Below are 15,450 nucleotides of genomic sequence, written 5' to 3' on the forward strand. Positions count from 1 at the left end.
CAAAACGACTGTATAAGGCTGGCTCTCCAAGGCTGCATTAAAAAGCAAACTACCTATATAATTATAAGTTCAAACTGAATTTAATGATTTTGACATTATGAAGAACTATGAACTATACTGATTGACAAACAAGGTCTTATATGTATAATACAAAAATTAATTTAATTAGGTATTCAAATACAAGTATACATACTAAATGTACAGAAAACTAGTAAAAAAACGTAATTAATTAATCCTGTGGTGAAGTAAGGTCTGGAGGTTTCAAACAACAACGAACGTCTCCAATATCGCTTCTGATAGATTTGGGGCAATATGGGGGGTTTTTGTCGTTGAGACAGTACGATCCCATAGCACTAAAAAATCGAATCGAAGTAATTATAGTACAGTACAAATTACGATGTGCGTACGTTAAAGGAGTGGACTGTCCCATCATGACAGGAATTCCTATCCGATTGCCCGGTCTAGGTCCGGAAGGACATCTTCTCGAGCACGGCTCTGCTCTTTTCTGAAGATGAGGTACCAAGCTTTCAGCCATGTAACATACCGCCCAAATATGGCTGCACAACTGAGCATCAACTGTTAATAGTTTTTCAGATACACATTTCCACCTCACGCTTATATCAACTTTAAAACATACTGTCACCGTTTTCACAATATGGTTGAATTCTGCCACCGTTTATACAAAAGTCCGCGTGTCCTCCCTTGCCCCCCTCGCCATAATGGCCAGCGTTCGTATGGAGAACGTGAACGGCTGCAGCATCCCCCGGATTTAATTTTATTTGATTGGTAATAAGCGGCCTGGCTGGATCTAAAGCCACGATTCGATGCATTCGAAATAATACGTACTTAGATATCAATCCGCAAACGTGCGACCCTACAAATCAATGATAAAGAAATAGGATTATAACATCAAGAAAAATACAAACCCAGGGAATGGCCGACACAGGTTAACTTATCCGCAGGTAGACCTGCATTTCTTAAATTGGTTAAGAATTCTCCAGTACACCTTGCCACGGCTCTCATATTGTTTACTGCTGCTCTGTAACATGGTGCTTCGCCCAAAGCACCCCAATCCAGTACCCATGTATTGTATGAACCGTTTCTAATATAAGCTTCAAGGTAAATATCGTTATTTGCAGGGAGTCAAATTATAAAAAGTATGTTGCAAACCATCTCTCAAAACGTTAATAGGTAAAGTGTCATCTCCACCAGCATAACCGTGTACCAAAAAAATATCTTCTTTTAATGGATCCCAAATACTTTGACGCAACCAGTCGCTTTGACTGTGATCAAATACTTGTTTCTCACCGTTATTATATAGAACGTACCTACAAAAGACAAAATATACCCAGCTAATCGATTGAAGAAGCGTTAACTAACCGAATATCAGGGTCGGGGCACATGTCCTTCACATTGTACGGTCTGTAAACGCAATCTTGTAAAGTGTTGTTAGATTGGATGAAATTATGAAGAAATAAAGCATCCTTAATTGGATCCAGGAACGGATTTTGAGAATTCACTAAATAATAGGATTACACTTTTTATATTTCCAAAATATCGACTGAAAAAGAGCTGATATAACATTTACCTGCTATAACTAAGATGAACCACAAAATTGACAGCCGGCTGATGGAACAACACGTATTTTTAGACATTCTTCAATATAAGAACTTTTAAACTACCGTTAGAAGTGGAAAAAACTCTCTGAGAACATAAAAAGCTAAATGGCACGTCAAGCACCGAAGAAGTCACCCAAAGACGGAAACAATTAATGCGTTAAAGAGCAATTAAAGATAATTCAGAGCCCCAGTAACGGTTCAAAAATTGCTGTCGGTAAGGCAGCAAAAGATTGTATACTCGAAGAGTGGGACTCTTAAGTTGTATGACCATAATACAAAAAAAAACAAAACCGACCTGTATTGCATACTCATGAGCAAAAGTAACGGGTTTGCGATGAAAGAAAGCGTTTTGAATACTAAATTTAATTGCCTGATTTGCATCAGTATAGAAGTGACTTACTGTGTTAATTTCTTTCAGTTGGTATCAACGTACTTGTACCCCAGTAAATTCTGAGAAAATGGGTTTCAGTTTATTTGTCAAACTGGAAATGAAATTGAGCCAAATATCAATCATAAATTGCATTCATGTTAGCTTTCTATGACTTTTTCCCATAGCATAACTTTCACATTATCTCACAGATATGAGCCAATTTTGTGTTAATAGCATAATACCTATATTGTATATCATAAGCACCATGATTTAGAGAATCGCAACAGCAACAGTAATTTGCAACTAGTTGAACAAATATAAAAATCATGAACTAATCGCTGCTAATTATACTTTTAACTACGTGATTATAGAGGTGTATAGCATTTTTTAAATTATTCCTTAAAATATATTTTATTCAGACCAAAGTGAATATCAACTGGAATAACAGCATATAAAATATTTTTTTTAATTACTTCTCGATTTAGTTTTCCTAAACAGCTAAAAACGTTAGTGTTTTCTTTGGAAAGACCTGATGCCTGCGCAGAATTATTGTAGTATTGGTAAATGCTCCAAATAAGTGTTGATATGCTTTAGTAAATAAACGGTTGTGGTTTAGTTAGCACATTCTGGTTGCTGTCTAATTAAATCTAGGTTAAACCTAAAACAAACAGTTTCGCTTTAATAAAAAAAAATATTAAAAATAAAATTAATACACATGACTGATATAAAAACTTTATTGGTTCATTTTTGGATATAGAAAAATAAATTAACGTTATGTAACATGTAAATTATTCATTTGAGACTAAAACGCTTTGATTTCTTAGATGAAAAAAATAGTGGATAATAAAAAGAGTATTAATAGCGGTCTGCAGGCAAAATGCATTCACACAAAGTGAATATTTCAACTGCTGAAGAACTACCTGGTTTGTTTTAAATTAGCTAACGGAGAATAAGTAGTCAAAATGAAGCAGAATCAAAATTTTTGTAAATAAACAACATAGAACAATTAAAAAATAGAAGTTTAAAAATACCTTAAAAACTAGTCAGTCTCTATTGGATTACCGGTGCCAGTCGATCAATTTATCTAATATAATTTGACTTTCGTCAGAGCCGTATAGTTCGATTTTCTTATCAAACGCTGTCAGGCTTTCGGGATTGTTAATGGCGGTGTCCATAAACGCGTGAAACATGCACGTTTCGGTAAACATTTTCAAAAATCGACGAATTCCTTTGGTTTTGCCGCTCTTAATCAGTTCTTCCTTCTAAAAAAATTAATTAAACAACAATTACCGGTAATTCTTGTAACTGACCAAAAATTGTCCGTCCTTAATATAGCGCTTATAATTCTTGAAACAACAGATGAACACGTACAAGTATGCGTCAGCCAAGTACACTGAATAAACGTACTCATGGGATTTGTTGTTGTTAGCCAAACTAATAAACTGTCGCCAAACTTTATGTAAACTGCTGCTCAGAATTTTCATCTCATCTCCTTCTTCGATCGTCACAGTTTGAGTGTCTAAGTTGACCACAATTCCCTATAAGTATTAAGCATTATATAGATTTCAGAAACGAAAAAACTGCGTAAACTCCAACGTTTTCAATGTGACGGTCTTCCACCGCTTCGGCTGATAAAACTCCGCATACCACCGGCGTCGGACTTTCCACAATGTCCCACAGAGATTGAGGAAGAATTGGAATAAACGTGTGATACCACGTGAACGGATACAAAATACTTTGCAACGAGTCCACGCACGATGAAAGTTCACTGAAAAAGTCACCTTCAATATCTCTTTAATAAAAATAAAAACTATAATGGTACCTTATAGTGGCACTGATTAAGATAACTTTCCGTTCCAACAATAACGATGAAAAAATCTTTAACAGAATATCGGATGGCAGTTTGTGAAGTTTTTTTAAATCGGCGTCCTCGTACCGAGTGTCCGAATGTAGCGTTAGTACCAGCTCGGTTTTCTGTCCTGTGATTACATTAACCATATTATGATTTGTATTGGTTTTTGATTGAGAAGTTTAAATTTGAATATGATATAGTTAGTGTTGATAGTTTGTAGACTATCAATAACAGTTTATTAAATTAGGTTACACAGAGTTACTTGGCATCCAATGTATCTTTAAGTATCTTTAATCATCGCTCTCTTTTTTCTGGTGAGAGAAAATTGCATTTTTGGAAATGGGTACAATAAATCGACCCTTTACATATTAGTTGCATGTTTTAAGCAACACTCACGTATAAGTAAGTAAATTTTAAAATAAGTTCGGTACAGCAACACACACAATCGTTACATTGTAAAAGTTAAAATTTACTGAATAAATCAGATATAATCCAAAAACCTTCTTACCTTCGTATGTCACGTTCGATGAGTTCTCTACAACATCGGTCTCAGACACAAAAATTGAAGGTTTCTTGTCGTTCAAACAAGCATATTCCCCAGTTTTATTCGCTACAAAAACAGGTCAGTATTGCAAATACCCCTAGTAGAACCGAAATCATTTATACCGGAAAAGTAGCTAATCGCTTTCCAACTTTCTTCACATGCATGAGACGGTTTGCAAGTGGGACCTTCGATGGTGGTCAAATCTATCGAAATACATTCGCCTGGTTTCGGAAATTTTTTGTGATAAAACTGACTGATCAGTTCCTCCCTGAACTTGTCCTGGATACCGTGTCGACACTCTAATTCGAGAAGAATTTTTTTGTAAAATCTGGGCGCCCTAAAAAACAAGTTGATTATATGATATATTTTATCAGCAAACGAAACTACTATATTACAAAATACAATAATTCTGATCGCTCCAGATATCTGTGAGTAATAAAAATGTTCACTAATGCTTACCTGTATTTACTAAGAATACAATAAGCCAACGGCAAACAGTAAGTGGAACCTTCCGGTAGAACTCTTCTGCAGTAACCGTAAGTGCGATCACCGGTTTCGCTTGTCACTAAAAGGGTATAAGTTTGAGCGGCACTGGAACCCTCTAGAGGTAGACTGTCCGGACTTTCGGGGAAACACAGCTGCTCGATGTCACGCGGAATAGTCACCTAAAATTATACATTATATCAATATAGTATAACTATTATAAAACCATAAAACATTATGTACTTACATTAGAAGGAAATTTAAATTTGATCTGAGCACAATCTTTAACTTTCTCAATCACCAAACAACAATAAAATAAAGTATCTTTGTTGATTATAGGCTGTTGATATTTGGGAGCGGTTTTCTGAAACGTACGAAATCTGGCAACCATTCTGGCCACTTTACCTTCCTCATAGTTAGACTCCTTCAATCCAACAAGAGTGCAGTCGTTACTGAAACTTCTATCTAAAAATTAAATTTTTGAAAAAAAAATTATTCTGCCAAAATTAAAACATATTGATACTATCTACCACAGTTAACAAAACACTCTTTCTAAACCTGCTAAAAACAATACTTTTCCTATAAGCTTTACAACATATTTCTTTTTTAATTTTAACACCCTGAATCTCTAAAATGCACCATCATAGAGGCTTTTTTTCATATTTTTGGACGAGCTACCATATCCTGAAGTGCTGCGCATATATTATGAAACACCCAGTATATTATCATTCAGTGAAATATAATTTATAGTATTAGAAAAATTAGCATAATATGTACATATAGTTACTAGAACTTTAAAAATTACGCACCTAAGGTTTGCTTTAAACTGTTTCTCAATATTTCAACCCTATTGCTACTCCCGTTGCTATTTTGGGAAGTAGTATGGCCAAGGGATTGTGGCCGCTCTGTTTTGGGTAAAGTTTGCCTCTTTTGCTCGAAATTGTCTATCAGGTACTGGATTTTGGCGTGGCTGTCATCTGTTACCGGACTCGGTGTGGAATCCATGTCTGAGGTGAACGAAGACAAGGAAGAATTATCTGCCGAAATCTGTAAAAACAGAAATAAACTATAAATTTGAAAAATCAAAATAGGTATATCTGAAACCGACGTCACAAATTTCAAAAGTTAGTGCCAAACTAAACAAAAAGCATTACTTGCATGAAAATGTACCACGTTTAAATGTCCCTTGTCCATATCATTACGCAATATGAATTGTCAATGTTTGAAGTAAACTGATATTTTAGAGATTCTAGAATTGCAAGTCTGCAGATAAGATATTAATATTAATAAAATAACCACAAAAACGCAGAATGTTTCCGCTCATGCCAATTTCGGTACTATCTATTAGAGTAAATAAGCTGGGAATTTTTTTTTAATTATTAGTACCAGACTAACACGTGCCGATGATTTCAATAGTGCTGAGCTGCATAAGCTGGAGTCTGGACATTTTTAACTTTTTTCAAAGTTTACTTTTATAAAAAAGAAAATGTAACTAGGAAAGTTAGTCCTCTTGGTGAGTTAGCCTTGAAATCCAAAGGATCTTGTGATTGTCGTATTAATATTTACCAAACAAACACATTAGCTTAGCTGTCATAAAAACGTACTTATGGCAATTAAACCGATGTGCATATTATTGCAAGCACTTCGTTCAATTAGCAAACAAAAACATTAAAAAAACAAAAAATCTTTAAGATAACATAGCCATTCAAGATCAAGCTTGGTAGGAACGATATAACACAAAAAAGAAAAAAACTACCATCAACAAAAAGTGAAAAAGTTAAATGAATGAAACATTTCCATATTTGCCTTGTTAAATCATAAATATTTATAAACACCATATCCGTTAATGGCAGGTGCATTTTAAATAAAAATTTATTAACGTGCAAAACAAAAGTACAATTAAGTCGTTCATCAAAATATTACCTAAAAGATGTTGTTTGTTTAAGGATTTTTCGATTGATACAAAACCTATTTCAGAGTATTTCTGAAGTTAATAGTCAAATGCCTAGCAGCATCATTTTTTACAATGTTTAAAGTACTTTTTCGTTGTTTTCTAATAATTGGATTCATTTCTGTAGTTGAGTAAGTATGTTTGAGTTAAGTTGTCATGTTAAAAAATTTCTAGTTAGAATGTGAGCGACTTTTCAGAGTGTTGGCTGTATGCAAAAAATGTTTTGAACCGGGATTTGTTTGGGGTGCTGCTACCTCAGCCTACCAAGTGGAAGGAGCTTGGAATGTCAGCGGTAAAGGAGAAAGCATTTGGGATAGTTTCACTCACACATATCCGGAAAAAATTGATGACCGCAGCAATGGGGACGTAGCCGCTGATTCGTATCATAAATACGAGGAAGATGTTGAACTATTGAACCATTTGGGAGTTTCGGTATACAGATTGTCAATTTCCTGGCCTAGAGTGCTACCAAATGGGACCATTAACAATGTCAACGAACAAGGAGTCAACTATTACTTGAGACTCTTGAAAGTAAGTTCAAAATAGTTTAGAAAAATAGACCAGTTATGCTTGTGTTCAAACTAAATGCCATTCGTAGAAACTCAAGGAAAACAATATAGAGGTCATGGTTACCTTGTATCACTGGGATCTTCCAAATGCCTTACAAGGGCTGGGAGGGTGGTCCAATCCAGATATAACCGACTATTTTAACGAGTACGCCAGTTTCTGTTATGCAAACTTCGGAGAATACGTCAAATACTGGCTGACTCTCAACGAACCGCTAATGCAGTGCAACAATGGCTATGGAACTGGCGAATTTGCACCTGGACTAACCCAGAACGGAATACTAACCTACACGTGCGTATACTTGCATTTGCTGGCCCATGCTAAAGCATACAGATCGTACAATGATACTTTCAAACCAACTCAAAATGGTGAAGTTGGAATAGTTTTGGTGTCAATGTATCCTGAACCACTGAATGATACTGAAGAAGACCGGGATGCTGTTGAGCGATACCTTCAGTTTGAGGTAGAAAGTACTAGTATATTGATGATAAAAGTACAGAAAAAGTAACATTATTTTATTTGTGAATTTTAACGTTCCTATAAATTAATATACACTGCATGAGAATGATGTAACCCCTTAGAGAAACGGAGATAGATAATTACCAAATAAATACAGACAGTTGTGTCTTTCATAAAATGGAATCAATAATTAATAAGCGACAACTAGTGTCGCCGGGTATCCATCCTACATTCCATTGAACATTTTTTTCCTCATTTACTCTACAAACTTAGCCACAAACTGTTGCCTTGCTTGATCAAGTAAAATTACAACATTTCAGATGGGTTTACTGGCGCATCCCATTGTGTTGGGAAACTGGCCCCAATTGGTGATAGACAGAGTGGGTAAACTCAGCTCCAAACAAGGTTATAACTCTTCCAGACTGCCGCAATTAACCCAAGATGAAGTTTCTTTGATCAAAGGCACCTTTGACTATTTAGGACTTAATTAGTAAGCTTTCGTTGTTCTGCTATACGTAAATAAGTCCAGAAAGCAGTGTAATTATTTGACAGCTACACCAGTCACTATACCACCCAAATAGATAATATCACCGAAGTGGAAGTCACTACGGTAAGTTACGAGATGGACAGGAACGCTGTTAAATTATACGATCCAAATTGGACGCAATCCCACTCCGATTGGTTGTATGATTTACCGACCGGTTTTAGGAAACTGTTAAATTGGATGGCCAATAATTATGGTAATCAACGTATAATTATAACTGAGAACGGTTGGTCCGACCATGAAAATCTGAACGACACTGGAAGAATTAAATACTTGCAGGTATTATATTAATAGTTTTTAAAAATGTGCGGGTCAACTAAATTTCTATTCTATGATAATACCACAAATATATTTAATTTTATTGGCTAAAACACATACATTTAACCTTACAGATTATTAAAAGTATATTATATGTATATGAAATTTAGGGACACTTATGCAGTTTACTGAAGGCCAAATACATAGATGGGCTCAATATATTTGGATATTTGTATTGGAGCTTCCTGGACAGTTTTGAGTGGTCAGCAGGATATACGTGAGTGCCCTTGTAATGCGGTAAACCTTAAAAGTTAACTTTCTTACTATAATAGGGTAGGATTTGGCCTAGTTGCTGTAGATTTCAATAGTGACAATAAAACAAGAAAGCCTAAAAGCTCTTACTCTTACTATCAAAATATTATTAGCACTAACTGTCTTAATTATTGTGTATTTAATTGAAAACAAAATATATAAACGTTTTTAAAACGGTAGTAGGTATATGTACCTTTTTCTTGGTAGGAATATCCAAATCACTAACCAAATCTGACACAAACACCAAGCATGGTATTTAAAGCTGCATCTCTAGTAACAGCTCAGTAAGAATATTATCATGTTAAAACCACTGGGTGTTTACTGTAGAGCTCGAATCAGCTAAGAAAAGGCCACAGGCGTCATCAAACGATGATGTCACGATCTCTGTACGTCTCGCTTTAAATATTGCTGCTCTCGTTACTTTCCAAGTTGTTGCAGCCAGTCAGTGGCGTGCTATTATTTTATCAGTAAAATGAAACATTTTCGTCGTTTTTAATAAAGAAAATAAAAGACAACAAGTTTTTCAAAGGAATGGAAACTCCTTCTGCTTCTTTCTTCATAAATTGTAAGACGTTACTGACGATTTCACGGCCTTGGCTGTATATGATAACACCTTTCTTTCCAACCTTTTTGAAAGACATTTTGACAAAATAACGTTTTTTATTCATAACACTATGTGAACTTCAACTGCGACCATCAACAATACAACCAAAACACCAGACTAAAACGGAACCTAACCTAACCCCCTAAGTCTCCCTGTCCGCCACTACATTTTTTTAAACTTGGCAACACCGTTTAGAGTGCCTGCTAGTAAAAGCATATAAAAAGGTCCAAATGTCCCTGGCCGCTGCCGCATCTGTTTTAATTGTGTCCAAGTAAAAACCGTACTACGTTGCCAAGTGGCTTTTTGACCGCTTAACAATATATTTTCGGGAATATTTTAATAGGACGCCTCTGATTATATCTAATGCGACGGCAACTGTAGAAGGAGAAAGAAATAGTTTTAAAAACTGCGTCATTGATGATGCGGTGGCCTTTTCTCATCTGATTCGAGCTCTACTGTTAGTCATCTGCTCGCAAACTAATTACGCCAATATCGTAAATAAATCACGCAAGCACCAAGAAAGGTGAAACTTATTCTCAAGACCAATGGCAATGCTCCGTAAGAAAGTTACTAATAAAAAATATTTGTTGAAAGTGAAATCAAAACAGATGATAGCATAGACATTAAACATTGATAATAAGAAAGATTTGTCTGAACCTTAAGGAAAACATATTCACTATCCAGCCACTTCGACAGTCGAAGTAATCGACCATTAAACTTGCAAGCATTGGTGAATGGTGAATTACAGCCATTACAGATTTAGAGATGTGTTAACTTTAAGACGGAAACGGCCTAAAATTGTTTCAGTTGTAGTTGCGTAAAAGCCGGAAGTATGCAAACATAAAGGACTCGAGTGATTATAACCAAAGAAACCTATTTTACTAAAAAAAATTTCCTCAGACTTAAAAAAGTTATAGGAGCTTACCTGCTTGTTCAGTGACAGGATATGATTTTCGCTTTTTAAATCGTCCGATCTGTAGTCGTCATTCTAAAATAAATAATATTTTGCAATCAGTATTCCAAGACTACAAAGTTGAACACATAAAATAAGAACTTTTATTAACTAAACGGAGTACTAATGCAAACATGAAACCGAAACCAAACTTTGATACATTGTGTGAATCTGTATAGTGCATATAAATTAAGCAAATACAAATTTTTCTGAATTAATAAACACTCCTCAAATTAATCTGATATAATTTGAAGTAGAAGATCTGGCAGTGGAGGTGTATGAATATCAAAATGGGGAATAACCACAAATACCACACGGTCTTCTCCACTAAAACTTTCTAATTACTATTAGAGTATTTAACGTTTGTTCAAGAGTTTCCCAAACCCACAAAATGGGGTTTTAAGTATTTAGTGTAAGTCAGTATGAGTAATTAATTAGTTATTAGTTTAGTTCTTTTCCTTTTTTTCCAAAATAAGTTTATTTATCCTTTACAGTCTTTACACCAATCATGATTCAATTGTACTAAAATATTCCAGATATAACGTCTCGCTGTCTATCGCTGTGTAGAAAAACAGCAAATCTAATTTTAAAAATATTGCCTAAGTTCCTGATGATGGACATTTCTATGCCCAAAACTAGTTAAACACGCCCTTACTTTAAGAAGACTACGATAAGGTAGTCCCTCTCTTGATAATGTAATATGGTTGGTTTCAATATTCATGAGCAAACAAGTTAGTATAAAAAATATAGATATCAATAAATTTTCACTGAATATGATACCTATAAAATGACAATGTGTACATACAAAATTAAATACTTACTGAAAGATGAGAAAAGCTAGTACCATTCACTGCACGGGCTTGTCCAGTGTCTTCAGGTATAAGGGTTGTACTCTGCAACAAAATATTTTGTGAATGTAATATTCAATAATTTTTTAATAGTGTTCCTATGTCTGTTATCTGCTACCATGTCATATTCATAAAAATGTAATATGTAATAATTAAACCGAAAATTTTAGCATAGAGTTTTACCCAAGTGTTCCACAACTTCTATGTTAGTAAATAGGTGCAGGTGGATATGCAAATTACAAGTTTTTCAAATAATGACAATTAAAATGTAACTTATTTAGTATTATTTTGTTTTTGTCTTTCCTGAGGGTGAAACATTAAGACCGTAAAAATTAACAAAAGAACCATAGCAAGGTTTCTCATTAATTGTGGTGTAATTCCCCACTAAGAGGCGAATGAATCATTGCAATTAATTTCAGTACTTAATGAATACAGGGATATATCATTCCTTTTCCCCTTAAAATTTCCTTCACAACAAAGACAATAGCGCTATTCTTCAGGTCGGAGTTGAATTCTAGCCTGATGTTTAATAATATCACTCCTTTAGGCTTGATAATAAAGAAAACAGTTATTTCCCCTAGACTGATATTAACAATATTACAACTGGCTTTTTAACCTAATAGAATTCAAAGTATAAAAACAGTTATAAAAAATAACAGAAACTATATTGAATATCCTTTCTATTATATACTAAGCTGTAAACAATAGCAAAACTGTGGGAAACCTTTGTTCATCCAGAAATACAGACCTATTAATAGTGTTTCTCTTTAAATTATTTAAGTGAGATCTAATTACTATACAAAATCCAAAAAAAAATCTATTAGATTATGTGGATATGATATGTACCTACATCATACAAACCATGCAAAACTGGAATTAAGTCTGATGGTCTGTCTAAAGTTGCAAAAACGTTTAATTTAAATATTAAATTAAGTAAAGTGTACTTTCATTAGGTTTAGATTCCAATTTCATAGCCAAATAAACTTCACAACTTATAAAACTGTATATTAAATTTTAGCAAATTAATACCATCCTATGATCTTCCTAGAAAATTTGCCATTTTTTTTTGTGACTACCTTGGTGACTACTCCCCACCACACCACATTTGAAAATACGAAAGTAAGTGGTCTTAACTACTTTGCAGCCCTAAGGAAAGTAAAAGTGTAGATATCCTTGAACAGTCTTAGCACTGCAGCAATATAGGTATACTTTATCTTGTGAAATCAGTTCAGACACTAAGAGTTATTTGCAGGAGAGGTTATTGACAGCCTGTTTGGTTAATGATGTGTTATAAATAAGCTTGGACTAGTTACTAATGAGACTAATAAGATTTGATAGATCCTGTAACTTAAGTAAACTAGTAAACAGTCTCAAATCTCAGATTTTACTTGTGATAAATTATTACATTTACCTGGAATAATCCTTGTAGTTTGGATAAAACAGAAATCATCATAAAGCTAAGATTTGAGATTGACTAGGTAGGTATGTATTAAAAACTGAGTATGAATATCAAACACAATAACACCTGTGACTAAAGAAAATCTTCAGGGTCAGACTGGGACAGAAACCTATTTAAAAATCGAAAAACGAGAGATGAAAAACTTAACCACAGTTTTTACTACTGGCTTTCCTCCCTTTCAGGATCCATTTACAAGAAGTACCTAGTCAAAAATATGACGTGTATTGATTTCTAAAGCCCCTCACACTCTATTAAGTTTTGAGTGTTATTAATGTTATTATTAATGACAAAAATTAAGTTTAAGATTAAAACATTTGCCCTGAAATTTCTATAGCCTATTTTCCAGCATTCCATAAAAATTCAAATTTTGCTATTACAGTATGAAAGAAAAATACAATCTAACGGAATTTAAATAAATAATAACTATAAAAAACAACTTACCATATAGTATAAACTATTTCTATTCCTGATTTGGCCTGAATGTACAGTACTGTTTAAATTAGTCAATCTGACTCCATTTTTTATAGGTTCTGCATAAATAGGGTCCTTGTCCATCTCCACAAAAAATGAAGAAGTAGGCTCTGGAACTCGTTCATACACAGGATTACTGCCACACACTGATTTGTTAAAACAATTCAAATCTCCCAGAATACAATCAAACTTTTTCTCACTGTCTAAACTGTCTTCAAATGGTTTGGGAACACTTTTGCATGATTTGCTTTGGAACAGCAAGCTATCATCACTGTCTTCCCCTGACGTGGTAGAAACATCAACTTTTTGCTGATTCCTTAGTCTCAATTTATTGTTTTTCAAGGCTACTTCAAGTTTATTGAGCATGTACTTGGGATCATTCCTCTTATAGCTTTTTTTGGATGTATTACTTTTATGTACTGAGGTATCTTTTTTGAGGTTGGAAATTATGGATTTAGAGTTTAGAACTGCTTCAGTACAATGCTGGAATGTTCTTGGAGGTTTTTGAGGAGCAGGACCTTGGGGAAGAGGTTTTTTTAAAGCTGTTTTCAATGAGTCAGTTAACCCTGCAGGCCCAGGCATGTCTTTAGTACTTAGCACTCTTTTAAGGGATTCAAGAAAAACTTTTTTGTCTATGTCACTTAATTGTAAAGTACTATTAGTGTAAATATTATCCATTTTTGGTTTGAAAAGTGGAGATTCAGTATTGCTGCTTAAAGATTCACTTGGTTGTCTGTGTCTAAGAGATTTTGGTATGGGTTCAGTGTAAAGTAGTGATAAATCCACATCTTTCAGCATGTTTCTTTCTTCCACATCAATTGAATTCACCTCACATTTTAAACTCTCTGTGCATAAAGACAACTTATCATCACTTTGACTGAACATATTTCGAATATTTTTGAAATCATGGGAGCTTTTTGACTTTATTAGTGAAGGAGGCTTGAAAGACTTAATGCTGTGCCTTGGACCTGAGTGTAAAAAAGAATTATTTCCAATATCAATGTCCAGCTTAGGTGAAGCAGAAACTTTAGGAGAACACTCTGTAAGATTATTTTCAAGTTTACTCTCACAACTTTTCACACTATTAAATTGTTTCACTTTGGTTTCAAACAATGATTTTTGTTGAGGGTTTTTTTTGACTGGGGGTAAATTTTCCACATTTTTATCAACTCTAAAAGCTGGAGTTCTCTTGATGTTACACTTTGCAGGATCTGATAGTTGCCGAGCTAAAACTGGATGATGATTCTTTAAGACTGTGTCACTGCTAGATGGTTTTGAATAAGTCTGAGACTCAGTTTTGGATAAGTTTACTGACAAACTACTGGAGGGAGTCAGTCCAGCAGCAGATGTGGTACTTTTAACATGTTCAATATTTTCAAATTTGCTCTTAATTGACTTGACCCTGTTGCTGTTTTGTGGAGCTTTGTACATTGTTAAAAACATTGAATCAAGGGTCACATATTAGTAGTAGTGGCAAATGTGTGGACCATACATCAAGTGGCTTAAGCATAAACTTGATCTGTAAAAGCAAATAAAAGATTTTGGTACTTACATTTGCATACACAATAGGAACAGGGACACACAGTCACTGAACCATTCAAGCAACAAGTGGTCGTCGAAAATCAACTTACCAATTAAACTATTATAACAAGAATTAATTGAATGATATTAACCGTTTAATTAGCCGCCTGATGTACTGCTGCTAAATATAACAAGTTACAATTGCAAAGTTAAACGGTATTAAATTTTGAGAAGAGAGTGTGGTTGAGCTTTGTGGTTTCTGACTTTACTACTTTACTGTTTTTGTTTTTCTGATTTTCTGTCGGACTCGGATTCTGTTCTGTCTTCTGTCGTGCTGTCTTAAACCAAACGTCAGCTTGCAGCTGCTTTGGCAATTGACAGTATGACAGTTAATTTCGGTAAAAAAATTCTAAATTCCTTCTAACTTGAGATAGACTACTGAGTATACACCACCAAGGACCAAGGCAACCAGTTATTTTCTGAAAAACTAAACTGAGTAGATATTGTAATATGACTGATGTAAACTAATAAAATTATTTGGTACTTATCAAACACATTATTGCAGAATCTTGATGGTTTTTCAAACTCACACATACACACGCTTCCTTCTCCTCAACTCGTTCCCCGCTTTTATTC

General features: G+C 34.3%; 3 protein-coding genes and 1 long non-coding RNA gene across 6 annotated transcripts; 1 reads left to right on the top strand and 3 right to left on the bottom strand.

The window, feature by feature from the left end:
* Positions 1 to 58: 58 nt before the first annotated feature.
* On the bottom strand, positions 59 to 2,036 carry LOC145727446 (lipase member H-like). The gene is made up of 7 exons (XM_081977006.1): positions 1,589 to 2,036; positions 1,381 to 1,519; positions 1,171 to 1,328; positions 927 to 1,112; positions 638 to 874; positions 408 to 576; positions 59 to 353 (listed from the first exon to the last, which is right to left on the bottom strand). Exons 1-7 carry the CDS (start codon positions 1,653 to 1,655, stop codon positions 230 to 232), a joined length of 1,080 nt encoding a protein of 359 aa, XP_081833132.1. The 5' UTR covers positions 1,656 to 2,036; the 3' UTR covers positions 59 to 229.
* Positions 2,037 to 2,378: 342 nt separating this feature from the next.
* LOC145727444 (uncharacterized) lies at positions 2,379 to 15,350 on the bottom strand. 2 transcript variants are annotated; one of them, XM_081977002.1, is made up of 14 exons: positions 14,925 to 15,350; positions 13,264 to 14,812; positions 11,337 to 11,408; positions 10,489 to 10,551; positions 5,678 to 5,915; positions 5,116 to 5,333; positions 4,845 to 5,050; positions 4,508 to 4,722; positions 4,350 to 4,451; positions 3,812 to 3,968; positions 3,586 to 3,757; positions 3,300 to 3,527; positions 3,021 to 3,251; positions 2,379 to 2,647 (listed from the first exon to the last, which is right to left on the bottom strand). In XM_081977002.1, the coding sequence occupies exons 2-13, from the start codon at positions 14,734 to 14,736 to the stop codon at positions 3,048 to 3,050; spliced, it is 3,348 nt and encodes a 1,115-aa protein (XP_081833128.1). In that variant the 5' UTR covers positions 14,737 to 14,812; positions 14,925 to 15,350; the 3' UTR covers positions 2,379 to 2,647; positions 3,021 to 3,047. The 2 variants fall into 2 exon arrangements, with proteins under 2 accessions (XP_081833128.1, XP_081833127.1); XM_081977001.1 differs by lacking the exon at positions 2,379 to 2,647 and having other exon boundaries at positions 2,709 to 3,251.
* On the top strand, positions 6,286 to 9,138 carry LOC145727445 (myrosinase 1-like). 2 transcript variants are annotated; one of them, XM_081977005.1, is made up of 8 exons: positions 6,286 to 6,381; positions 6,815 to 6,950; positions 7,017 to 7,350; positions 7,418 to 7,849; positions 8,166 to 8,335; positions 8,398 to 8,455; positions 8,818 to 8,924; positions 8,980 to 9,138. In XM_081977005.1, the coding sequence occupies exons 2-8, from the start codon at positions 6,895 to 6,897 to the stop codon at positions 9,104 to 9,106; spliced, it is 1,284 nt and encodes a 427-aa protein (XP_081833131.1). In that variant the 5' UTR covers positions 6,286 to 6,381; positions 6,815 to 6,894; the 3' UTR covers positions 9,107 to 9,138. The 2 variants fall into 2 exon arrangements, with proteins under 2 accessions (XP_081833131.1, XP_081833130.1); XM_081977004.1 differs by having other exon boundaries at positions 6,364 to 6,381; positions 6,846 to 6,950; positions 8,398 to 8,668.
* On the bottom strand, positions 8,711 to 9,285 carry LOC145727448 (uncharacterized). Its single transcript, XR_014177887.1, has 2 exons — positions 9,153 to 9,285; positions 8,711 to 8,950 (listed from the first exon to the last, which is right to left on the bottom strand). It is a non-coding gene; the product is annotated as an uncharacterized LOC145727448 (long non-coding RNA).
* Positions 15,351 to 15,450: the final 100 nt, after the last annotated feature.

This window comes from Ips typographus, linkage group LG4 (genome assembly GCF_016097725.1).
Source record: "Ips typographus isolate SLU linkage group LG4, UJ_Ityp_2.0, whole genome shotgun sequence".
NCBI classification, from domain to species: domain Eukaryota; kingdom Metazoa; phylum Arthropoda; class Insecta; order Coleoptera; family Curculionidae; genus Ips; species Ips typographus.